At 51.3% G+C, this 26599-nt stretch overlaps 1 protein-coding gene across 1 annotated transcript in view; it reads right to left on the bottom strand.

The window, feature by feature from the left end:
• The window catches only part of DSCAML1 (DS cell adhesion molecule like 1), a 379006-nt gene extending 352908 nt beyond the window's left edge, over positions 1–26098 (bottom strand). Inside the window, exons 1-3 of the mRNA XM_055273293.1 lie at positions 25699–26098; positions 9195–9512; positions 5655–5801 (exon numbers count right to left, since the gene is read on the bottom strand). Coding sequence (XP_055129268.1) covers positions 5655–5801; positions 9195–9512; positions 25699–26026 — 793 coding nt within the window. The 5' untranslated portion in view covers positions 26027–26098. The remainder of the gene's footprint in view (positions 1–5654; positions 5802–9194; positions 9513–25698) is intronic.
• Positions 26099–26599: the final 501 nt, after the last annotated feature.

Below are 26599 nucleotides of genomic sequence, written 5' to 3' on the forward strand. Positions count from 1 at the left end.
CTCCCATTCAAGTTGGTGTAGATTCGTGGGAGCCAAAGAAGTGAACTTCATGTCAGCCTGAGCAAAATGTAATTAATAAATTGAATCTGCATTCCAAAGCCAAACCAAGATCACATTTGTTTGTTGTATTGAGATTATCCATCCCCGTCCATCAGAGCCGACAACATGAGCTGAATCCTAAATTCCCAGTTCAGGACAGTCTTTGTGTCTCCCACGGGGCCAAAAACAGAGCCAGCGCCCAACAAAGCCTTCTTGTTAGGATGGCTGTTTTGTTCACTGGTCTTTAAGCTGGAGATCTGTTGCCCTTCAGAGGAGCCCAAGCCTCTGGTCACTGCACACACAGCCAGAGGTCAGCACAAGGGTTGGTGGCAGATTTCTGTTCCCAGGCAAGTGCAGGAGACAGAGATGGGCCCTCCTCCTATGTGGAAACCTAAGGACACCCGATTCCTAAGGATTCCCAGCCTGCTCCGGAGAGGCGGCGGGAAGTAGAGGAACCAGAAGACCAGCTCACATCTGGGCCACATCTCTTATTAGCTGTGTGGCCTTGGGTAACGTGCTTAACTGCTCTGGGCCTCAACATCCTCATTTATAAAATGAGAAAATAAAAACAAAAACAGAACATAAAAACATTATCTGTCTTAAAGGGTTATTGTGAGGATTAGAGATAATATATGTAAAATGCCTAACCCAAAAGAGGTCTCCATACAGGATAGATATTATCATTAATCTTGTTATTATTATTATTATTCCTCTGTGACAGTCCTATGCTGGTTCTGGGGATAAAAAGATGAAAAAGATACAGTTGTACACCCTCCTGCGGCAGACAGATAGAAATAATGGATTAGGATGCAAGACAGAAGGAAGGCAGGGCTCCAGGAACGAAACCAGGGTAGTACTGTCTGCCCGGCAGGCCTATGTCTGGCCTCGTGGAAGAGGGCATGTGGACGAAGTATAAGGGACAAAAGAGGGGCAGGGTGTCAACAGAGAGAGGAGGGGGCCACTGTACCCCAGGCAGAAGAGATCACTGAATCAAATGAGAGCTATGAAAACCCATTTGGCACCCTGGAACTCTGGAGTTCATTATTCTAGGGAGGCTGGTAGTTTACTTTGCTCTCTTGGCCAAAGGTGGGCTGCAGGGAGGAAGCACTGCCTGATAGGAATCCTTATACGACACTAAGAGACCTTCTCTCATGTCACAGGACCCCTCTGGCCAGATGCCTCCTTGCCCCTGTGTCTCCCTACCCACAACAAACAGTGTCCTCAGCGCACTTTCAGCCTGGCCAAGGCACGATGATAACTCAGTATCCCCATTTGCATGGACAAAGGAGCTAATGCAGGCTTGTCTTCCTGAGCAGCAGCAGACACATCTGGCCCGCATCTGAGCAGTGTCCCAAACTCCCCGCTGGGATCAAGACAGCCAGTCAGGATGCTGGGGAAGAGCATGCTGGGAGACTCCCACAAGGGGCCCACATTGATATAATCAGGTCTGGTGGAAATTAAAAGCTATTAGGAACAGGGCTGGATTTATCTTTATATCCAATAACATGTATTGTAATGGTGATCATGCAGATGGGAAATTAAACCACATCTCAGCTTCACTGGAGGCGTTAATTTTAATTTATGTTTGTGCACAGCCCTTGGCCCTCTTACCCCCACCCTGCCAGCCTTGGAGAGCCAGTTCACACCAGGATCAGTTCCCTGGAGACAGAAGTAAGGGTGAGAGTCTGCCAGATACAAAGTGAGAGGCTCTGTGCTTTACACACACATCTTTAAACAGCGGATGGAAAGATGACCCGCTTGAGGGAGTGGAGGCGGGTATAGCAGGTGGCTAAAGGGTAGCACTTTGGGCTGTTTCTCCAGCCTCTCCCTGCCCTGGGCAAAGCACAGCCAAAAAGCTGGTGAGAGTTTCCTTTGCCAGCTTCAGGATAGCCAGGGATAGCCGGGAAGCCTAACCTGTGAGTAAACACCCAATTCATGGAGCTCGTTTTCGGTCCCAAGCCTTCAATTCTTCCCGGACTCCCTCAGAAAGAGGCGTGGGAGAGCCAGCTCCCATCCACAGGGGCTGCACCCACATGAGGGCCCCCTCCTCCCAGGGCACCTGCATCCCCAAGGGGATGCCTCCTGGGGCACTGATGGACCCACACCAGTCTCCCTGCTCCTCCTTCTGTGTTCCAGCTCCTGCTGGACTTGTGGTTTGTGGAGAAGCTGAGCCCAGCCTTGCAGATCCAGAAATCAAAGTCAACACAGTTCCTCTGGCTTCGGAAGCTGATCCTGAAGTGTCAGAGGGAAGTATCCCTGGCTCCTCCATCCTCCATTAACCTTCAGGGCAACTTGCCATGTAATCTTCCCCTACCATGAGAAGTGCCATCCAGCCTCCCCACCTCAAAATGCGCACACACACACACACACACACACACACACACACGGCATAGTGTGAATATGGTTAGTGGAAAAAAATCTTATTTTTATAAAAAATCAAACTACTTGCACTTGCCAAAATTAAAGCATGTGGCATGTGGGCCCGAGTTCTGGTCCTGTACATACAGAGCCTGGACAAGACAAAACTCCACGCTCTATGGCTCTCATGGAGTCATCCATGATCATGCTGGTTAGATTTCTGTGCTTGGGGAAGACTGGCCCTGGATCTAACATGTAGCTGTAGAATGATCTAGAATGATTATGGATGGGGCTGGAGGGCTGGGCAGGAGAGGAAGATTCTCCAAGGCCAAACTAAAGAAAGGGGTTCTGCAAAACCAAAGTTTAACACAGCCCTGCAGATTAGCATCAAGGCCACTTTCCTGATAATTATGCCCTATGGGGCCACCAGCCCAGTCTTGACATCAAAGACAGCCCTGAAGCATCAACTACAAGGGCCGCCTGGGGGACGCTCCCTGCCTCCAGCTCCTAAGCACAGGAACCAGTTAACCTTCCTTCTCTCCTATCTGATCTGGTCTTCTCCCCACCCCACGCCCAGCCTGCTGTCCTTATTCCATGTCTCTGTCCATGCCATTCCCGATTCCTCTAGAATTCTTCCAGCCATCCATTCATATACTCACTGATCATTTAGTGAGCTTTCATTTACCCTGAGTTCAGAAAGTGGAGATGTGTGGATGAGAACAATCCAGTTCCAGCCCGTGGGAACTGCAGTCGTGTGGGGAACACAGACACCATTCCATACCAGAAACACACACCACTGCAGCAAACAGCAAGCGCAAATGTTCTCTTCTACCTAATAATTGCTATAACCTGTGCTCAGCAAGTGTCCGGCAGTGTTCTAGACAATGTTCATATATTGATTCATTTCATTCTTACTCGAACCCTATGAGTCCATTTTACAGGTGGGGAAACGGAGGGGGTAAACGACTCATCCAGCTAGTAAGCAATGGAGTGAGTCTTAAATGCAGGTAGTCTGGTCCTAGATTCTAGGCTCTTAATCACCACACTGCACTTGGTTCCATGAAGCCGTCCCTACATCAATTTGTCCCCCTTCCTAAAGCCAAAGGCCTCACTGCCTACAGCACACATTTAAAGCCTCCACTGTAGCCAGAGTAACACTTTATTGGATACATTTATATGGTGGGGGAGGCACGTCTGTGTGGGGTTAAGCACACAGGTTGAAAAAAACAGACTCTGGTTCCAGCCCCACCCTCTGCTCAGTGTGATTCAGAAGGTACTTTACTTCTTTGAGCCTCAGTTTCCTCTTCTGTAAAGTGGAGAGGGGAAAACACATTTACGGACTTTTTGTGATGATAAAAAGAGACCCTGTATGGAAGTTTCTTAGCCCTGTACCTGGGATATAGTAAGCACCCCACAAATTTTAATGCAATAATTATTATCACTTAATGGATGTAATGCTTAGTCTATAAACTTAAGTATATAAGAAATACCACATTTCTCTATGTTCTTTAAATCACCTTAAATCTGACTCTGCTAGACAGGCAGGAGATTGTCCCCAACATTATTGGGCCTTCTCCCAGGGTATGCCAAGGTCCGGGGTACCTCTGGTCCTCACCAGCCCATGGTCCTTGCCTGAATGATTGCTTTGGCTCTTGGACTGTGTATCTCATGACTCATTTGAACACAAGAACCCTGGCCTCAGTCCCAGAGCCTGCAGGACCCCACACAGCCACCCCTGCGGGGTCCAACCGCTTCTTCTGGCTGCATCCATGGAGCAGCCTTCAGCACCATCCCCATCCCTGGCATCCTTTCATCTCCTCTTTGTTCCTTGCCCTCAGAGGCTCTCCTCCCCAGACAAAACACCCTTCGTAACCTTTGCTATTAGCCTATGGTTTTACAAAAGACAGGAGGAGCAGCTCTCTTCCAGGAGCTTCGAATTCCCATCCTGCTACAAGCTCTGAAGTCGGGAGATATAATGGCCTGACCATCTGCTTGGAACTGAGAGAAGGAAAAAGTACTGAGCGTAAAAGGCAAATTAATGTCTCAAAGAAAGTCTCCTGCCGCATTAGCTGTCAACACGCCAGAGCATGGTTCTTGTCCTAGGTACACAACAGAACCACCTAGCGAGCATTGAAAAGGCTGATGCCCAGACTCTACTCCTGGGAGAGTCTAATTCAGTTGATTTGGGGCTAAGCATTGGTGTTTCTAAAGGAGCTCCTCGGGGATTTAAATGGGTAGCAGGCTTAAGAACCCCTGCTTTAAAGGTTCCATGAATAGAAGTCTTATCTTCCCCAACTAAATCATCAACCTTGAGGAACAAGAATCATTTCAAACAATCAGTTATGGGACCTTAATGCTGAAAGGGCACTCAGAGATCACCTGGTCAAGTTGCTCCAATTTACAGCAAGGGAAACAAAGGTCCTTGGTAGAGAAAGGAAGAAAACGCAGCAGAACCCCTGCAATGTGCGGAGATGAAGAAATGGGTGGTGGAAAAATCCTACAGTTTTGTAAATGGAGGCCTAGAGGTATTTTAAGGACCCGAGGTCCTCTCTTGGGGCTTCTATAGCTGTTTTCCTGTGGGAGACACAACCCCAGAGAGGTAAAAGGAGGCAATAATGAGGGACTCGCAATCACGGCAGCTGTAATGAGATGAACCCACAACATGATATGAACCCCATCTCCCAACATCAGCCTCAAAGCGAGGCCAGCTAGAATTCCAATGGAGTCTTTAGCCAACTCATGCAAGAAGGAAAGAAGGAAAGTCCCCATACACATGCTTCCTGGGGTCAGGTCCTCCAAGGAGGCAGTGCTCACTGTTCTAGTCACACGACGCAGGAACATAGACCACAAACCTGCCTCTCATCCCTCCTCCCCTCGCCACCTTTCACAGGTAAGGTGCTTCCAGCCTTGCCTCCCGTCCCTCAGGGCTGGGTCAAGCAAAGCCCCAGCAGTCAGAAAGAATGGGACTTCCACTGCACTCGGTGTCTGATGGGACCCTCACACACCCAGTCAAGACCACCAGCGTGTGGGTCTTCAACACCCCACACAGAGACGTGCCAGACCAAGACCAAAGACGTTTTTTTTGTTGTTTTTTTTGTTTTTTTTTTGCCGAAGCACCACCAGAACAATAACAAATCACTCCCCAGAGCCAATCTCAAGATCTCGTTGAGCTCAACAACCAGCTCAGGCATCTCTACTTTATCCAGTCCCCACAGAGGGAACACCCCTGTCTGGCGCAGCCATGGGACGCTTCTTACCTGGGACGATGGAGACTGTGTCTTTCTCCCAAGATACAACGCTAACATATTCCTGCACTGAAGAGGGGATGAGGCACTTGAAGACGGCCACGTTGCCACGCATTGACCTTTGATCCTCCACCCGGACGGTGTAGGGTTCCCTGAAAACTGCAGAGAGATTGGCAGTGGGGAAGAGAAGAGTGTCACAAGGATGTGGTGAGGGTCCCCAGAAAGGAACAGAGAGTCAGCTCAACTCCCTCTGCTCCTTCAGCCTCACCTTCCCACTTCTTCCTTCCCCCCTCCCGCTTAGCCAGCCTAGAAGCCCCTGCCATGATCTTGTTCCTGTCTGGGCAACTCCTTCTCCATCAACCTCCTCCCCATCCTACTGGGCAGCCCTTTCTCCCTCAAAAATATCTGGCCTCCCTCTGCAAGACCATCCATCCAAATTCCAACCTTTCCCATTTCGGTATTAGCAAATCATACTAGATTGTAAGAGCCTTGAGGGCAGCACTAAGCCCTGCAATGTTATATTCACCAAGGGGATGTGCAGGTAATAAGGAAATATGCTAGAATTCCCCTAAGAAAACCAAACCGGATTTCCTGCATTATTGCTGGACCCAGGGTGGCAATTATTTTGGACACATTGACCATAATGCACCCAAACAAAACCTGTGACACACGCTCTAACAACTGAGTTTTGGGCTCCTTCAACGTGAAAGGCAGCCTGGGAAATGTAGTTCAGATCCTGAGCTTACAAGGACAAAGGGAGAGAATGTTTGGGACTGTGATTATCTCTGAGCACACAGAACCCCAGAGACATGGACACAGTCTCCAAGATTCTCCAAAACAGAGCATTCTTGCTGCTTTCTCCCTGCTTCTGACCCTGGCTGCAGCCTCTACAGCACCCGTCCCTGACCCCCAGCCTTGCCCCTGCTTTCAGAACCATCCCTTCCCCCACAGTGCCCACCTCCTGCCTCAGCTGGCTTCTGGGGCACTGCCACCTGCAGCCACTGTATGTGTCTGGCCCTACAGGCAGGCAGACCCAGCCCTAGGAATGGGACCAAGGCTTCTGCCTCTGCCTTGTCCTCCTCTGTTTGGCTTCTCCCAGGCCTCACTTGATCCTTCCACCCCCTTATCTGCCAAGCAAAGCTGGAACATCCAGAGCCCTGCTGCCTCCCGACATTGTCCCTCAGCAGGCACCTGGGCAGTGCGCCCTCCTCCTCTCCCTGCCATGGTTGCCAGGGTGACACTTAGGGCCCTGGCAGCCCATCCCCACCCCCTGACTGTGCACCTGCAGCCCCTCTGGCATCATCGAGAGTCTCTTAATTGATTGTGTTTCCAGTCAGCCTGGCTCTCCCCGGCCCTCCCTCAGCCTTTATTCTTTCCCCGTCTCCAAGTTGTGGCTGTGATGAGGAGGAGATGTGGTTGAGGTGGAAGAAAGAGAAGAGAGGAGAGGCACTGGTGGCTCTGTGGATCTGTGGTCCAGCCCTTCCATGGGTTTGGGCAGGACCCTGCCTCCAGATATGGGAGAGCACAGAGGAGAACAAGGGGAATGGACCCTGGAGGGAGGCAGGGTGGCGGAGTGGAAAGAGCGGGCTGGGGTGCACACCACCCGCCATGTCCCAAGGAGTCAGCAGAGGTTAATGGTTAACGGCATCTAACAAGCAGGCCCTGCCTCCTCCACTGGCCCACTGTGTGATCCTGGACAAGGGTTGGTTAACCTTCTGAAGCCCCAGTTTCTTCATTTGTGAAAGGAAATCACCGTAAGAGCAGCGTATGAAAGGCCCAGCCCAAGGAAAGCACTTTGACAATGTCACTTTTCATGATAGCTGCACCTCTGCGATTAGCTGGCTATGTGCCCTTGGACAAGTGACTTAACTCTCTTTGTCTTAATCTCTTCATTTGTAAAAACACATTTATAGACTTACTGTGAAAACTGCATCCTAACCCAATGAGGGGGAGGTGACAGGAAACATGGTCCCTTCCCCTTAGCCCGATCCTCCACGCTGTGGAGGCCAGAGCTGGGCTCCAAACCCAGGCCTTGGGGCTCCCAGCCCAGCACTTGGTGCTGCATTAGGGGTTGAGCAGTGCAAAGGACTTGTGCCTAAAAAGAGTCCATGGGGAGCCCAGGGAGAAACCCTGAGATATCTCTGTGTTCTAAGAGCTCATGTTCTAGCCCCAAACCAACCAATGGAATGAACGAGAGCTCTCACCCCACCTCACCCCTTCACACTCCCGTTCCCAGCTACTTTAAACCTTGCTCTTATGAGAGGTGTACCTAAGGGAAAAGGACCCCAAGAAGTCAGAAAGGGTCTGTCACCACATGCTGATTGGGAGGCCTTTCCCAGAACCACTCTCCCTGGTTGGCCCAACACAGTCCCTGGAAAAGATGGCGTGACCTAGGCCTGGCACCATTGCAGTGGGCTGGGTCTAAGTTGAAAAGCTCTTCTAAGTTGAAAACCATTCCCAAAATTTCAGTGCTTTATAATGATCCGAAACCCACCTTACCATTGACTGTGACACACCAGTGTATCCTGGTGTCCTAGTGAAGAATGGCTGACCTAAGCTGTCCCCTTGGCCTCCTGACCTAATCCAGAGAAATAAGACTTTCTTTTTTCTTAAAATAGACCACCTGAGAAACCCTACCTCCTTGCCTCCACCTACTCTTCCAAAGACCAAAATCTTTCACTGCTAAAAGTCTTTCATCGTGAATTTTACCAAAATGCCTTTTCTCATGAGATATGTTATCCTCAGACATCCCCTCAGCAGTAGAATGGACAAAGAAAGTGTGGTCTAGTTGCATGATAGAACACTAGACAGCAGTGAGAACAACCAACCTCCCACCACACACAGCAGCAGGGGTAAATCCCATAAGCAGAATGGTGAGCAAAAGGTCTAGACAATACACACCGTTGGACACCATTTGTATAAAGTTCATAAATAAGCAAAATATCTATATTGTTAGAAATCAGAATAGTGGTGGCTCTCAGGGGAATAGTGTCAGAAAAGAAGCTTGAGGAACGCTTCTAAGATGCTGATGTTGTATTTCTTGATCTGAGTGTTAGTTGAACTTTGTAAAATTTCACCAAGCTACATACTTATAATATGTGCATTTTCCTTTATATATTATTTTTCAATAAAAGGCTTCAAGAAAACCTCACTGCGGGTTTTCTATAAGTCAAGGGCTGAAGTGAGCACCTCATTTAAATGAGCACCATCTCATTTAACCATCACATGTAGTGATATAGAGGTAGGTACTTGCATCCACTTTGCAGATGAGAAAACTGAGGCTTAGGAAGGTGTCTCCTCACCACTGCACTCCAGTCTGGGCGACAAAGTGAGGCTCTGTCTTAAAAAAAAAAAAGAAGAAGAAGAAGAAGAAGAAAGAAAGGTGTCTCTTATGCCTATGGACACACAGCAAGTGGTACAACTAAGATTCAAAAGAGAACAACAAAACTGTTCTTGAGTGAACGACTTCTTGCAAGCCCCCCCCGAATATCCTCGGAATGACGGCGCAGCCTCCTCCTGTGCCACTGGGGCAGCAGGCGTCTTGTCCCTTACCTGCTTTGACGCGGATGTTGGGGCTCCGGATCTTGCCGGCAGCGTTCTCCGCGGTGCAGAAGTAGTCATTGTCGTGGATAAAGCTATTGAAGGCGGAGGGGGAGAAGGGGTAGAGCTGCAGCGTCCCGTTGGCGTGGACGTGCCGGATGTGCGGCACGTCGTAGATGTCGTCCCCCGTGGCCAGGTACCATCGAAGGGCCGCGCTGGGGGAGCCCGCGGCCGGGCAGGGCACCACCACCCCCACGGAGCTGGAAAAGGTCACCTGCTGCAAGGAGTCATTTACAAAGTAGAGGCTGGTGCCGACATCTTCAGGGCGGGCTGCAGGAGAGGCAAGGGGAGAGACTTGGTTAGCATGGGTTCTAACAATATTCACGTAAGCCACGGAGGCTTGCAACAGGCTGCACTCATTCACCTGACCTTCAAGCATCAGTCACTCAGTAAGCACTTATTGAGCACTGACTATATACCAGGCACTGGCAAAGGTGAATCAGAGACAGTTCCTGATCTACAGAAAACCCCAGCCTTCGGGTGCAGCGGCTCATGCCTGTAATTCCAGCGCTTTGGGAGGCCGAGGCAGGATCACCTGAGGTCAGGAGTTCATGACCAGCCTGGCCAACATGATGAAACCCCGTTTCTACTAAAAATACAAAAATTAGCCGTGTACACGCGCCTGTAGTTCAGCTGCTTGAGATGGGTGAGGCAGGAGAATCGCTTGAACCTAGAAGTCAGAGATTGCAGTGAGCAGAGATCATGCCACTGCACTCCAGCCTGGGCAACAGAGCAAGAAAGACTCTGTCTCGAACAAAAAAAAAAAAAAAAAAAAAAAAAAAGAAGGAAAGAAAAAAGAAAAGAGAAAAAAAGAAAATTCCAGGATTTTTGGAATTTGTTCAGAATAACACAGCTAAGGTACAGAACTAAAATGTGAACCCATTGCTCCTAAAGAGGACTACAGGACTACAGTGCTCTACCATCCCACAGATGAAAGCTGTAAAAGGTCTCAAAACCATGCTCTGAGATGAACAGCTACAGGAGCCGGGATGCTCGCCTGGAATGGAAGATGGAAGAGTGCAGGAGACCTTGATAGCCGATTTGGGAAATGTGTTGCCACAGAGGACTGAATGAGGACCAGCAGAAGAGTGGGTGGATAAGATCTAGACTTGGGGCAAAAGACCCAGCTTCTAAACCCAGCCCTGACACCATGTGACTGTGCAATTCCCTTCCTCACTCGGATCGTCTGCTCCTTCACTTGCAAAATGGAGGGAGAGGATGGGCAAGACTGCAAAGACCCCTTCCATCTCTGACATGGTGCCATTCCAACCCTCAACCACATGGGAGAATGTTCTTGTGATTACAGCTGGCAGTGGCAGGGCCACCTGACGGGGAGGACTGGCCATCTGTTCCTCTTATCCCAGCATCAGGCCTAGATATTTCCTGCTCTTATCCCAGCAATCCTGAATGTTGGAATCAAGGGGTGCCCCCCTTCCTCTTGAGGAGCCTGCCCCTTTAAGAAATCCATAGACTAGCAAGTGGACACCAACCCAGAGGAAGAGACGGCAGGGTCCCAGGTCTCTAGCTGGAGGCCACTCCCTCTCCACCAGGAAGATCAAGGAGCAAACAAACCACTCTGCTGCTTGTTTAAAGAACGTTGCAGGGGACCCAACTTGACCTCAATTTCCACAACTTTATAGGATGGGGGAGGGCCCACATCCGGCTGTATTAATATTCTTGGCTTAACTCTGAGCCGAGCCTCTGGGGAGAATATACCAGGCAGCTCGTTGAGGAAGGCCATTAAGCCTCATTGGTCAGAGCAATTCACATCGTCTTATAAAAAGCCGTGATGGAGCCATTAGCAGACGTGCTGGAAAACACATTCGTGGGCTTCTTGCTGTGGTGTCAGGAGCATCCTCTTAGCAGCAAATGCATTTGCTGTCCCCACCAGGCACTGCACTCATAGCAGCTGAAAGGTACTTTCTTGGAGAGGGGAGCCACATGGCCTTGCCATCCTCCTCCTCATGCTGCCTACTCTTGTGACAGTCATAAAGTTGGTGGCCGAGCAAGTCTGCTCTGCACGGGACACTCAGAAGCTCTGGAAGCATGCCCAGCTCGCTGTGGCTGGAGTGTTCCCCGAGCATGAAATCATGCCATTTCACCAGGCAGCAAACTGAGGCTCGGGAGGTTTCTCTTAGAACATACACTTAGCAGGCCCCACTTCCAAGACTTTTCTCACTTTCTGAAAGCCTTCCTTACTGACATCCATGCAGCAAATATTTGCTAAGCATCTTCTATGTGCCAGGCACTGTTGTTAGGGACTTTACTTATATGACTTCTTTTAATTCTCCCAACAACACTAAGAGACAGGTATTATTAGTATCCCAGTGTACAGATGAGGGTACTAAGGCACTGAGAGATCAAAGCAACTTACCCAAGACCACAAGACCAGTAAGTGAGGGCACTGGGACTCAGACTTGGGCAATCTGGCCCTATAGTCACTGTCTTAACCATTCTGTGATGTACGACCACAGTGTAACCACTGCAATAATAAAGAGGGGACCTTCACCTTCCTCAGACGCAACCTGGCCACCATCTTCCATTTTCAGCTGGCCAAGAACACACAGGTGCACACACACATACATGCACATACACGACACACACACTCCTTCTTGGGAGCGGTTTCTGTTGGATTCTGGGCATTTCAGACAATACTTTGCTTTTGGGAACAGGGACATTGCTTTGGGGTCCTGGGTGCCTCCTGAGAAACCTAGTTAATCAGGCACTCTCACCCTGGCAGCTTCATGGATTTGGGAGCCAAAATCCATCACAGTACAGAAAGACTCTACATTGGGCCTGTAAATGGACTTAGGATATCGAGAGAATCCCTGACAAGGAGGAATTCAGGAATTGATTCATGGGAGAAGGTAAGTAAATTCTTCAGGCTAAGTATGATGTAGCCCTCTGTAATGATAACACCTCCAGCAATAATAATAGCCACCACTGACTTCATTGCTAACTACAGGCCAGGCTCTGTGCCAGGTCCATTCTAGATACCGTATTATATTATACAGATATTATATTTAATCTTCGGAACTCCCTCGGGGGTGTTATTATTATTATTTCCATTTTACAGATAAGGAAATTAGGACTCTTAGAAGTTCACTAACTTCCTCAAAGCGATACAATGTGCAAATGCCAGAGCTGAGGCTAGAACCCAGCTTTGCCTCGCCTCAGAGCTGGGAGATGCACCTCGCACTCTACTGCAGAAACCCCGTGGAAGACAAATAAAACCACAGAATATGGTTTTTCAGGCTGGGTACTTTTCCCAACCCTCCCTCCACCCCAACCGCATTCCAAACACACATTCCCACTCTCCTTCTCTCCTGGCTGGAAATCCATTCCACTCTCCCTGCCTCCTGAGACGGCCACTTCCCCAGGCCCCCTCTGCTCCCTCCAGGAGCATCAACCACAATGACAGCAGTCTTCCTGCACTCCTGGGACTCAGATCTTGCTGGAACCAAGGACACAAGATTCCCAGCAACTACAAATGGGTAGATTTAATTGATGAATTGACTGGGATTGTCCAGCCACCTGTCAGGGCTGATGAAAAGGCAGATTTATAGCAGAAGGCAAGGAGCCTCATATTTCTCCCACCCTGGGATGTGAGCTTCTGTCTTCTGAGTCTGGGGGAGCAGGGGAGGATTAGACACACCATTCATTTCTGCGTATGGCTCTGACAGTGCATTGCCATCATGAAACATCACCCTCAGGTGTAAAACAATAGCATTTTGCACTTACATTGAGTTCATATTTTACCATCACAAGGCACCTGTCAGCTCAGAACGCAGAAACCCTTAAATAAGCATTAATTTAGCCTCGCCCTGCTTGCCAAGAGAAGGGAGTAAGCAAATACATAAAGAGGAAACTGAGGCACAGACCAGCAAATACCTCAAATCTCTGCTATGTGCCACGTTGAAGGCTGGGCACATGGGCAGCAGGTAAGTGGCCACAGAAGTAATGGGTGTGTTCAGAACTCCAGGGACAGACGGGGCAGTAGTAGGAATCTGGTGTCCTCACTCTGGCCTCATAGGGTCTGGTGTGGCCTCTCCAGCAGGGGTTTCCTCACCTTCTCAGACTCATTTGAATCTTCAGAGCCGTGACAAAGCCCCAGCAAGCTCCCAGAGGAGCCCCAGACCCCTGCCTTGAAGTCTGGCAGAACTACCTCCCCTCTGGGTGCTCACCCCTCACCTGCTGTGTGACCTCAGGCAAGCCACTTAGCCCTCCTGAGCCTCCTTTACAAAAGGGCAGGATGTGATTGCACCATCTTAGCTGCCTCCCAGAGCTGCTGAGAAGGTGGAATGGAATGGGGCAGTTCTTGATTCCCCATGAGGATGTTATGAGAGATAGGGATTGTTTACTCTCCCTGAGGGGTCAAGGGTGTGTAAGGTTACTGCAGGGATGAAAGGGCACAGCTCCACCCTGCAGCCCTGCAGAATTCCAAGCCCTCTCCAAACGCTACTTCCTCTCAGCTGACTCCTGCACCCTTCAGTGTCCTCCTTCCCCAGTCATTTCTGATCCAGGGACCAGAGAAGACGTTCATTGCCTCAGGAGATGTTTACCAAGCACCAGACACAGGCTGCACCATAGTATCCCAGGTATGGTGGGAGGCATCAAAGACAAGGAGAATGGCTCCACCTTCCAGGAGATTGTAAAGGAGAGGGGGAACAGGAAAGGGGGTTAAAACAATAGCACCAGGCCACATGTGACCCGCGGGCTGAAAGCACTGATTTAGCCAAGAGCCATGGGGAGGGAAGGGGAAAGTTATTCAGCAGCCAGAGAAAAAGCATTGGGAAGAGGTAGGAGCTGAGCTGAGCTGGAAGACCTGGATAGGTGGGGTGACAAGCGGGGGCACTCCCAGAGAAGACAGCCCAACAACAGTGGGTGAGGCATGCATGTTGGGGGACCCTGTGGAAACCTTGCAGGCTGGAGCACTGGGTGGGTTTGGGGAGAAGAGGTGAAACCAGCTGGCTTGAGGAGTTTGGGCCTCATGGTGGAGACAGTGGGGGGTTGAAGGCAGTAGGGGATACGTGGAGGTTTGCCAGCTTGGGAAAGCAAGGTTTGAGGTGTCCAGCAGTCCCCGACAGTGGCGCCTGAGGTTATCCAAGTTCTTGTAGTCCTTATGGCTAACTTCTGTGGCATTTTGGCTGGACATCTATTTCCCTAAAATCTTAGTGGCCTAATGGTGTGCAGTCCCCAAAAGAAAGGAGATTAACATTTTGGAGTACCTTCTTTTGCCAGGCACCAGGTTTGACCATTTAGTCCTCACACAAAGGTATGAGGTGGAGGGCCCATTAGTCTCATTTTAAGGGTGAGGAAAAGGAGGCTGAAGGAGTCGACATCTTCTCCAAGATCCTACAGCCAAGAAGAGATGGAGTCAAAATTCAACCAGCTCCAAACCTGAGCTTTCTCTATCACATCGTTTAGTTCAAAGTTTGGGCTTTGATGAAGTTTCCCCTCATTTCTTCTCTCCAAGCTGGTCCCAATTTGGAAAGCAAATCCCTGACAGAGACACCTCCTTTCCCCTCCAATCCCAGCCACTCCCCGCAGCTCTTTCTTCCCTCTGCAGACAGAACCAGGCATATTTATCGAAAGAAAGAAGAGGAGGGGGAACACTTCATAAATAAAGAGAGAGACACTCAGATCAACAGCAAAGCTTCTTCTGGTCAAAGGGAGAAATGGATTTTTAATAGAAAATGGAAGTTATGGGCTTGGTTGTCATGTGACAGACGCCCAGACTTAAACCCATTTAATCTTCTCTGCCGTTTAACATTGAGCACCACCCCGATGCTGTGTTTCATAAAACAGGCTCCAAATTGCTAGGAGATTAGAAGTGTGGAAATAGCACAGCAATATTTTTAAACCAGAAATCGCCCCCAGGCATTTGGGCTGCCTGCCCCCAGGGTCACCGCTGAAACCTAAGTATCCACTGCATCAACTCACTCGCTCGCCCTCTACCGCTTGCTTGGGCATCAGGATTAGTTTTGCAAAGGGAACTCGAGCCCCGTGTATGTGACCCCCGGGGCTCCCACCCCACCTGCCTGTGTGGGATGGGGGTGTCTGTCTGCAGTGGGAGGAGCTGGCTGACTGAGGTTGCTCTGAGGTGCACACTGAATTACCCCCATGTCATCATCTGTAATCATCGTAAAGGACAACCCGAGGGGACTGAAATATTAACACCTCGCACCTCCACTGGGAGATGAGTCATTTTGTTCTCTTCCCTTACAATATTTATTCATCTCATTCACTGGACTTTTCATCCAGGAGTATCTGCCAGCGCTGGGGCCCCTGCCACACCCCCTCAGAGACAGGCAAGATCCTTCAAGATGCAGCCTTACCCGGGCATGGCAACCATTTGTAGGAGAGGTCGTGGGTCTTCAGGGGAGCAGGGGGCAGGGGAGAGGAGGAATGGTCAGGGCCAATGGGCCAGTAGGTATTCTCTCCCCTGCCAGGCCATTAGCTCCCTGAGGGCAGTGACTGTCTAGTCACCACTCTGTCTCCTGGGCACAAACTAGGCACACGGTACAGTGGTGAAAAGCCCACCCTCTGGTACCAGGCTCCCTGGGTTTGAATCCCTACTCTGTCACTTACAAGCAGTGTGTGTAACCCCAGGCAAGATTGCCTCCCTTTTCTGTGCCTCAGTTTCCCCATCTATACAAAGGTGGTGACAATGTCTACCTCAGGGGTTGTTATGGTTGGATGAGTTAACATATATGAAGAGCTTGGGACAGTTTCTGGTGTATGTAAGTGCCTGGCACCACCTAAGTATTTGTGGCTGTTGTTACAAGCATTATCATTATAGCAGGCAAGCAGTAAGTATTTGTGGGAAAAGTGAATCCTTGTGCAACAAATATGTACTGCTCACCTCTGATGATAATAATAATAATAACCTAAAACCGTGGTTCTCAAACATCAATATGCATAAGAATCACCTGGAGAGCTTGTTAAAAATGCAGAGCCTTAGATAACAGATTCACCAAGTCTGTCATATGGCCAGAAATTCTATTTCTGAGACTAGTGTCCTCTGTCTATACTGAGAGTAACAGTCCTTTGGAAAAGTAGATTTGCCATCCTGGACTTCTATATTTCCTTTCCCAATGACAGACAATTGTCATCTGATTGGCTGACAAGACCCTACCACCACATTAATTAACTTAATTTGGAGATCAAGATAAGAAAACAATAGTGGTAGAATCAATAGCAACAGAGCATTGCAGTAGCCACACAGCTTTTGCTAACTCCCAGGACTTACGCAGAGTTCTTCATGCAGATGTGAGCTGGAGAGGTTTCTTGGATTGATTTGCAAGGTTGATTACTTCACTGTATTTCCACACAAAGGTTTTCACGGGAGATGTATTATGTGCCCTCACTCTGATTGTTCTCATCCCAGAGTTGGAAAAATTGGATCTAGAGAGATCAACCAGTAGTGTGATCCTCCCACCAGCTCACCCAGCAAGTCCATTCAAAACCCAGAGGAGGACCAGCCAGTCGGTGTCTTGCTGCTTCACTAAAACCCTTTGTTACATCCACATCTTGGAAATTGTCTGAGCCCAGACGCTGGGAAGGAGAGGGTTGAGTTTCCCAGACAGCATCAGAGCATGTACCAGGCAGCCTGAGCTGGTATGGTCCTTAGACAAGAGGGAGCAACAGGCCAAGTCCCATGCTCTCTGCCTGTGATGTCCACCCAATCTGGCACACCTGCTCCACCACTACCTTCCCCGTCACAGTCCCATCTTTTGTTTGTTTTTTGTTGTTGTTTTTTGTTTTTGTTGTTGTTTTGAGACGGAGTCTTGCTCTGTCACCCAGGCTGGAGTGCGGCGGCACCATCTTGGCTTACTGCAACCTCCACCTCCCAGGTTCGAGTGATTCTCCTGCCTCAGCCTCCTGAGTAGCTGGGATTACAGGCATGCACCGCCATGCCTGGCTAATGTTTGTATTTTTAGTAGAGATGGGGTTTCGACATGTTGGCCAAGCTGGTCTCGAACTCCTGACCCTCAAGTGATCCACCTGCCTCGGCCTCCCAAAGTGCTGGGATTACAGGCGTGAGCCACCATGCCCAGCCCCATCATTTCTTTTTAGCATTTGTTTTGTGCCAGGCATGGTGGGAAGCCTTTTTCTTGCATTATTGCACATTTAATTCTTACAACAGCCCTTGGATATAGCTATTGCTCAAGACTCCATTTTACAGATAAGAAGACAAGCTCTTAGGTCAAATAATTTCTTGGTGTTGCACAGTTCATAGTGGCAGAGCTGCCTTTCACATCTTTATGCCAGGATGTGTGGCTCAGCAGGCACATGACAGGCTAGATTCAGACCATCCCCACGGTGTGAGCACACTGTAGGGAGATTTTCTGACAAAAGAGAGCAATTGGGATATGATAATTCAGAATTATTTGGGAATCTCCCTGTCATTAGTCATTCCATCCCTCCCCCAACTAAACACCAGCAGCTCCCCACCCTAGTCGTTGAAATGACCAAAAAACACCCCCCATTTCCAATCCCCATGCAAAGTGCAGCTCAAGTGTCCTCCCTGTGTCCATCAGAAACATGGGTGGTTTTGGCGTTTGTTTTTAAGATTCTTAGCACAAACATGGTTTCTGTGACCAGCAACCAGAAACCTGCGAGGTCCAGTGGAGACGCAGCTATCCTTCAACCTCCAAGGCCCTGTGCCATCCGCTCCAGGAGAAGTTATGAGCAACAGCTGACTGTCGGACAGACTCTTTAATCTTCCAGCCCTTTCTAGACAGGGCCTGTCAAACGAAGGTCCCTTATGGCCAAAAGTTCTTTCCAGGGAGTCAGCTCAGACAGCACAGTTGTCCCCAGAGAATCCTAGATTTAGACTGCTAATGCTTGAGGGACTTAAGAGATTATTTTGTCCAATCTCCTCCATTCACAAGGCCTAGAGAGGCAGAGTCATTTACCCCAGGGACACAGCTCACCAGCATCCCAGCTGGGGCTACAGTGCTGTCTCCAATGTTCTCTCAGTTCTGGCCACCCTGCTGTCAGAAAACTAGCCATTGTGGAACTCAGGAGCACCATGAAGCACCGAAACGATGTCATTCGAGGGTGTATCAGAGCAACTAGGGATGCTGCGTGTCCAGAGGAGGGGACTCAGATGGGCAGGACATCTGCTGATCTTAGCCGCAGGGCTGTCAAGTGGAAGAGGGCTTTGCCTTGCTCTATGTGGCCCAAGTGGTGACATCAGGACCAGTGAGTAGAAGGTCCAAGACCACAACAGGGTTTGACTCATTCTAAGGATGAGCTCTGTAATAGTCAGAGCTGTGTGGCCAGGAATGGGCTGCCTTGCAAGGAAGGAGTCCCTGTTGCAGGAAGTACTAGTGCAGATAGAAAAAGATGATGGGTGGGAAAGCTGCAGAGGGAATCAGCCTCTGATTAGGGGACAGATTCCACAGCCTTAAAGATGCCTTCCAACCCTGCAAGACTTTTACCCAAGGTGATCACCTGAATCTCCCTCTCCCACCCACGACGCAGGGGTCCCATCCTCTCTCATACACCACGACTGCGGGAGGGTCACCCTAGTAGCAGGGTGTCCACTAGTCTTGACTCGGCAGAGTTTTCAGAGATTCCAATGAATGCTGTGACCTTAAATGAGGTCACATAAGATGGGACTGTGCCTACTGCTCTTCCCACAAAAGACTGTGGATTCCCTGCAGGGAGAATGTCCCTTTGGGGGAGCTGGTCCAGAGGACTATGGACTACACTTGCATCTAAGAACCTTGGAGTGGAATGAGAGGAGGGAGGAGGGAGCAGAGGTAGGCTTCTTCCCACTCCCACCGCCACTGGGGCCACAAGGGATCTGCCAAGTTTGCTCCAGGAAGACTATTGCCAGCCTGGCTGTGCCTCATCAGCTGTTCCCCATGATGCTGAAAAGCAAAGCTAGGAAAATTCTCCATATGTTGGGGCCCACGGAGAGGGAGACAGCCACAAACAGCTGTGAGACCTTCATCGTTCCTGTATGATGAAATGACAGTAATTATGCCTCACATTTCAGCAGAGCATTTATAAGGCTAAAACGGGTTTGCTGTGGTGTTTACATATGTGTGTTCACATGTTGCCTCATTCCGTATACAAAGCACTGTCACATGATGTACATTTTTATGCCTCTTATTCTTATTTATGCACATATGCAGTAACAACTGCTCCGTAGGACAGCCAGGACAGGGGTAATTTTGCCCATTTTACAGATTACGAAATAAAGGCACATGAACCATTAGGCAACTTGCCCAGGTAAGACAGGCTGAGCTTTATTCAGGTCCATGGATAATGTTCTTTCCAACACACAGACACACATACACACATGCACGTGCAAACACATATGCATCTCTTTAGAATAAGTTTAATGGATATGCAACTAACTAGCATTTGAGTAATTGTTGTTAATGAAGATGGTGACCTTGGAAACTGTTAGTGCAAGCATCATGTAGAGACAGGGCACAGGGAGTGGGGCAGGGCAGCTGAACGAACGAGGGGAGTAGCAGCTGGAGTGGCATGGGTGGTCCCCAAGGCTAATGCCATTCACGCTAAAGCAGCACAGGACAAACATCTGTTTAACAAGGCACACAGGCTGTGGAGTCCACAGCCTCCCCAACATGTAGGATCCCACAGGCCATGGCCTGCCATAGGCAGCACTTGACCTCTGGGTCACATGCTGCTTCCCTGTGACAGACTGGGTCATGGAGGGAAGAGCAGTCCCAAGGTCACAGGCTGCCAAGAGTGTTCTCTATGTGCAAAACTGCCTGAAAAACAGAGGTTCATCTCAGCACGGAGAGACACAGAAATACATCCAGTGACAGTTATGAGGGCTCCTCGCTTTGTGAGGAGTGCTTACACAGGCTTTATGGCATGAACTCCAGAATAGTTCTTACTCTGACCAACCATGGTAGAGATTTAACAACCAACCTCAGCCTTCCCTTGGCAGATATGAGACGAGCCTTTGCCTCACCTCAAATCCAAGTCTGGAGTCAACCTCAGCCCTCTTCGTTTCCACTGATGGCCAGGGGAAGGGAGTGTGCTGGGCACCCCAGGGACACTCAGGTGACCACATGGCCTCAGCTATCTTACTGAAGGAGTCCTACATGCTATGCAGCTAGGTGATGGATGGAAGGAGTTGATGTACCCTGTCCTGGCCACTACTCCATCTTTCTTATTGTTATAAAGTCTAAGCCAGCTGGCTTGGCCAAAAATGTGGCTGATTAATTCAACTGCTTAGGGAAGGATCTGATGATGCATTCTGGAGAGGGGGCAGGGAGAGGAAGGTACAGGCAACACAGAGGAAAAAGTAGAGGTCTAATGTTTATTGAACACTAACTATGTTCTGGCTACTTGATATGCATTATCTTCTTTAATCCCATTTCATAGCTGGAGAAAGTGGGGCTCAGAGAGGCCCAAAGTCACATGGCCAGTAAGTGCAGAGCCAGGATGTGAATGAAAGATTTGCCTTCACTCCGAATTTCTACCACACTAGTGGGTTGCAACCTTTTTTATTTTTCATTCTACTCTAATATATGAAATTGGATAATGAATAAAAGCTCTAGTTGAAGCTCTGCCCTCTGGCCCTCCCCCCGCTCTCTACCTCTATCCATCCCCTGAGGCTCCACCTCACCCCCTAGGCCTCCATACCACATCCCTTGGAAACCTCTGTGGGCTCTGGTGGGCCAGGCCCCTTCTTGATCAGTGGATGTGCAGAAAAATAATCTGGGAAGGCTTTGGAGCTGCACCTGCCATAGTAGTATCCTCTCAGGGCCCTGGAAATGCAGACAAAACCATTCCCGAGGCCACACTCCCACTGCAGCATCCCAGCTGGCTCGCTGGGGGGACCACTCAGCTCTCCTGAAGTGCTCACTCTTCAAGCATCACTCCAGGCTCTTGACACGCCCTTCCCTCAGTGACTGTAGTGCCTGTCCTCCCTCTGCCCCGCCATAACCAACCCACATACCTGAAGCTGCCCTAGGGGAGGTGGAATGAGAAGCTGGTGCTGTATCTTTCATCTCTCTGAAGCCACAATCACCTCCCAGGCTAGGTGGTGACAAACTAGGAGGGTGAAAGAGCATTCCGCCTCACTCCATACCCCCATGCCATCAGCCACTGCCCCACCACCTGCTGATGGCAGCCCTAGGCACCCAGCTCCCTGCATTCTAGGGGTGCACCCACCAGGAAGCTAATGCAGGCCCTGGATTTCTATAGCTAGTTTGCCCCTCTCTTCACCCTCTTCTTCTTCCTGCAGCATGAGAGGAGCAACTCACATTCCAAGTTTGGTCTACCTTACAGTGTCTTGGCCCATTGCTACCCATCCTACCCCAATATCCCTAGTGCCACTGTCTGTCCTTGGATAGGGGTGGTGGGAGCTCTGGGGCTGCCTTGCCAGATGCAGCCAGTGCTGAGCACTGGAGGCACATATGGAGGCAACAAAATCTGGGAGACAGAAGCATTACCAACACCAGTCCTTCTCCCAGCTCCTGCCCCACTGCCTTCCATGCAAGGAGGAAGCCAATGACTGGCTGCTACTGAGGTTGAGATCAAGATGCTACTCACAGAGGGCACAGCTTTTGGCCTGGCTAGGTGAGCGTGCAAATCTATATGCAGATTATATGCAAATCTGGGGCGTGCCCTTGGATTCCTGGCACCCTGCCATCGTTGCTGCCTGTAGCTCACCCTATTCATGCACCTGGGTACCCGCTAGAATCGACCGGGCTGGGAGCTGAGAAAGTGCTTCAGGAACTAGGGGATCTTCTCTTGACTACTTCAGAGGTCCCCAGAAAACAAATCCTCCAACATCATGGAGGAGGGAAGAACCTCGAAGCCTGGAACTCGTATCCCTGCAGAAAAGCTCTCTGAGCATCTGCCCTCCCCTCTCTTCATCTACAATTAAATCATCCTTCACCAGCCAGAGCAGGGTGGCAAGGATGGAATTCTAAGACACAGAGAAGGTCAGGAAGGCTTGAGGTCTGCACCCCTCTGTCATAGACTAACAGCCCGTGGGGTGCTCTGGACAGACCTTGGCCCTGTGTTTGGGGGCTCCCAGCCAGCCTGTTTGGGGCCTGCTTCCCTAGCAAGCTGTCCCTGGGCCAAAGCCCTGTCTGCTTGCCCACCTCCTCTCTGATCCTCATCCTAAGAAAACTAAGCCTCTCCGTCCAGTCCCCCGGGATCTGTTCAACTTAAGCGCTGCCTTTGGGTCCACTGCTTACTTGCTTTTTGTTTCTAATTAGCTCCCCATTCTACCGCAGAAATATATTAAAGGCAGCTGGCTTTGATGCCCAGAAAAACGAAGCATCAGAAAGGCTTGTCAGGCATCATGGCCCTGCCAATCTCCCTCATGTTATTCTAGCAACCGGGGTCTCTCTGCCACTCAGCCCCTCCCCAGTATTCACTGGCCCTTCGCCTGCCTCCCCTAAGTTGCGTTTGCCATTTCAAGATTTTAAAAACACATTTCCCCATTGCCCCCCCTTTTTTAATTCGACACTGAACAGAATGTTGGAGATTTTCTTAATGGCCTGATGAAGGCTTTTAATTTGGTCTTCTCAAGAGAGAAGAACCATGAGTCCCCATCGGAGAAGTTGGGGTGGGAAATGAAAAAATCAATGCAATCCATTATTTTGGCTTTTAGAAAACAGGAATTTTAGTGCCGGGGAAGCTTGTTCTTTTACACAGTAAAAATGCAAATGCAGACAACACAGATGCTGGCACGCTGGATGGAACAACGGAGAGCGCCTCGCCGGGGTTCATCCGGCTGCCTAAACCTGGATTTGTTTTGGCAATAATAAGGCAGTTATTGGAGACTCGATAACCGATGATTAAAACACCTTCCCAGTTTAGTTCTGGGGAATCGGTCTGAGCTCAGGCATCATAAAAAAAAGGTATTTTGAGAGGAATGGAAATAACAGAAGCTTAAAACACATTCAATAACTGCTTAATTCCATCCAAAGGATGCTCCATCTCATCCTGTTTTCTCCTCTCCCTCCCTGCCTCCTCCCGCTCCTCACAGATGGACGTACAAATTATCGCAAGAGGATATTGTTTTCTGTAACAGGCTCGAACATTCACATTTACATTTTCCTTGGTGCCGCGGGGGTGACTGGCAACGGGAGAGAAAATACTCCAAACCCCATCTTTCTTGCTGTCTCCGCATCACATCTTCCCCAAGCCGCCTCTGCCACCCCCTACCACGCCACCCCAAGCAGAACAGGCCCCGGGGACCAGCCTGGCACCTAAGACCCAATTAAGGCACCAAGGAAAAGAAAGGCCTGTCTGGCGAGGCGCCCTGGCGCCCAACAGACGCTGGAGCCTCTGAATCGCAGGGGCACCGGGCTCTGCAGACCCAAAGGCCACCGAGGGGCCGCCACAACTGGCACCTCCAGCCCGCCTACAGGTCCAAGGTCACTGGCAACTTCCATCTCGAGTTGGACAAGATTTTGCCCCTTGGCTGTCCTGTTGCCTTCTGGGCCTTTCTCCACCCCCACCCCCATCTGCTCCCGCCCTATCAAATAGCTCGGCTTCATTTATTAATGCCAGGCTCCTGGAAGGGGGAGGGGAGCGTCCTTCAGGTATTTGCTGAGGGGCCTCCTGCACTCCCCGGGAATGGGCTGTCCTGGAAGACGTCTCCAGAGAGTGTTGTGGAGGCATGGGGGAGTTGGGGACAAAGCCGGGCTAGAGTGTGGCAGCAGCTTCAGCCTGTGCTTTCTCGCCTGACAAATTGCAAAAGGGGATGGGGGTTGGAGAGAGAACTATCGAGAGAGAAAGCCGCTCCTCACCTTATGTATTTTTAATATTAATGTAATTAAAGCTGCGAGCCGAGCCAGCCTGCGGGGGCGGAGGGAGTCAGGAAGAACCTGGGGAGAGGGAGACTGGGGTTCGGGGGTGGGGCTTGAACAGGAGGCAGGCTTCTTGCTCTGCTAAGGCGGGATGAAGGAGTGCGATGCGGGGGGCAAGGGGTTAAACAGCAGAGACCAGCCTTGGTGTGTAACCTGGGGGACCCCACTGGACCTTCTGAGAAACTCAACTACTTTGTCCACGATTTTTGAGGCCACCCTTCCTTGTCCCGCTATCCGATCGCCCAGTAAATGCCAGCAGTATCTGGGCCTTGAGTCTGGCTTTGATCCGGCGGTATCTACAAATAAGGGTTATCCTCCTTCCCGCAACCCACGATGTATCGCAGTGGGCTCCTGCAGGCTGCAGATTCCAGACCCCAGGAGCACCAGCAGGGCAGGGTTGGACCCCTCCCCGGGTGACAACCCTTCACTGGAGTGCCCTTCCTCATCGCCTTGGGGTCAAGAGTTGCTGCCCGGCCAGGGCAACAGCCAGGGCAAAGGGAGAGAGAAGCCGCCCCGGGGCGAGAAGGAGAAAAGTTAGAGGGCTGAACAGGTGACGCTGAGCTTGTTGGAGCGTGTGTGCTCCACCGCGCAAGGGCGCGGAGTTCGGCCGCCTCATCTCCCGCCATCTGCGCGCCCGGGGGCACGTCCTCTGCGATAGCCTGGAAGCCAGACTACCTGCACCTGCCTGGTCCCGACTCAGTGCCCAGGTGGCTTCAGTCGGAAATGTCTGCCCTCTTCCAACCTCCCGGTCCCGGCTGCCTCGCGGATCAGGTACGCAGCGCCCCGGCCGCAGGTCTGGACATGCCGGACACCTGGACCCACCCCTAGCAACCCCCTCTCTCCAGGAAGAGGGACACGCCCCCCAGCCTGAAGACTTGTCCCCAGGTCCAACTGGCCAGGCGCGGAAGCGGAGAATCTCGCACCTTGGGGCGCCCTGCCCGAGGTGGCCACGGTGGCGCACCAAGCCGGGGCTAGCTAGCGCCCGGGGCAGAGGGGTGGGGTGGGGCCGGGGGAGGGTGACCTCTGGGTTTGGAGAACAAACTTGCTATCCGAGGGACCTCCAGCTCTCGGGACTCTCACTATCCCCACCCTGCCTCCAGCCAATGCGCGGATAAGCGCCATGCGGTGCGCCAACATTCGCGCCAGGGCTGGGGTCCGCGGCGGGAGAGGGGCGCACGGACACAGCGGAGGAATCAGCCGCCGAGTCCGAGGGCCGAATAAGCGAGGACTCCTAGGTCAAGAGTCACGGCCTGAGGACCCCTCGACTCGGAGGGCACTCCGGGGTCCCAGTGCCACCAAGCCGCAGGAAGAGGGCAAGGGGCTGGGGGAGGGGTCCAGGGCAGAACTGCCGCCGGGCAGGGAAGCAGGGAGATGAGGGGCTCCTTCGCCACCACCCCTACGGGCGCGCCCCAAAACGGCAGACGCGGGTGGCTGGCGGAGCGGTCGGGGGCTGACCCTCACTCGGCCCCTGTCAGGTTGCCTGTCCCTCCCCGCTGCGCCCCACCCGGGCCTTGCATCCCGGTCGGTCCCCCCAGGCACCTGGAGCCCGCCGGGCACCCCACCTCGCCGCCAGCCGCGCCACCCTGGCCCCGCCGCCTCCGCCGCCCAGCCGCCCGCGCAGGTCTCACCTTTGTGTAAAGAGTCCAGGAGCAGGAGGAAAGTTACCAGCCACATGCCATAAAGAGGCCCTATTCTCCGGGGAGGTGGTCCTGTGGCCGGCCGTGCGGCAGCGCCTCTCCCCCGCTCAGCGCGCTCCCAGCCGCCCGCACTCCGCGCCCCTCTCTCTCTGTTCCTCAGCCCAGCGCTCGGCTGCGGCGGCGGCTCCTCCCTCCTCGGCTCCCCGGCTCCTGTCATCCGCGGGGCTGGGCTAGGCGGCCGCTCTCCCCGCCCCCCCGCGGCACCCCGGGTGGTGAGCGCCACGCGAGTCCGGAGCCCAGACGGACCCCAGCCCCACATGCCCGGGAACAGGAGTGGCGGCCCGAGCCAGACGGCTCCGACCCGGCTCCGCTGTCTGAGAGGCGAGGGGTCCCTGTCACCCACCGGCTTGGAGCCTGTGGTCGCACACAGGCATGTGTCATCCATGTGCCAACAGCCTGCCATGCTTCAGCCAAGGACGCCCGGTTTCTACTGGCCTAAGTCACCTGGGACACGAGCTTCCTGCCTCTTTCGGACTCAGCTTACCCCCCCGGAAGGAGCATGGACGCTCTGGGTAGAATCCCAGGCTTTTCAGTGCTGTCTGGTGCTACTCCCCACCCCAAAGTTCCTAGCTGCCCTTCCAACCCTTCGTGACTTCCGCAAGCCTGCCCTCCGGAGAACCCCAGATGAGTCCAGCCATCCCCCCGGCACTCTTCTAATTTTCCTCAGCACTTGGCACATTGTGACTATTTAAACGATTATTCGCAATGAGCAGTTTAATGTCAACTCTACCTGTGTATCTTCCTCCTTTATCTTTACCTACCCACCCTTATAGCTTTCCTGCCTGGCAGAAATTGGCTTATTCCTTACACTCATTTTTATGAAGTTGGCATA

The sequence above is a fragment of the Symphalangus syndactylus genome, chromosome 3 (genome assembly GCF_028878055.3).
Source record: "Symphalangus syndactylus isolate Jambi chromosome 3, NHGRI_mSymSyn1-v2.1_pri, whole genome shotgun sequence".
Lineage (NCBI taxonomy): Eukaryota > Metazoa > Chordata > Mammalia > Primates > Hylobatidae > Symphalangus > Symphalangus syndactylus.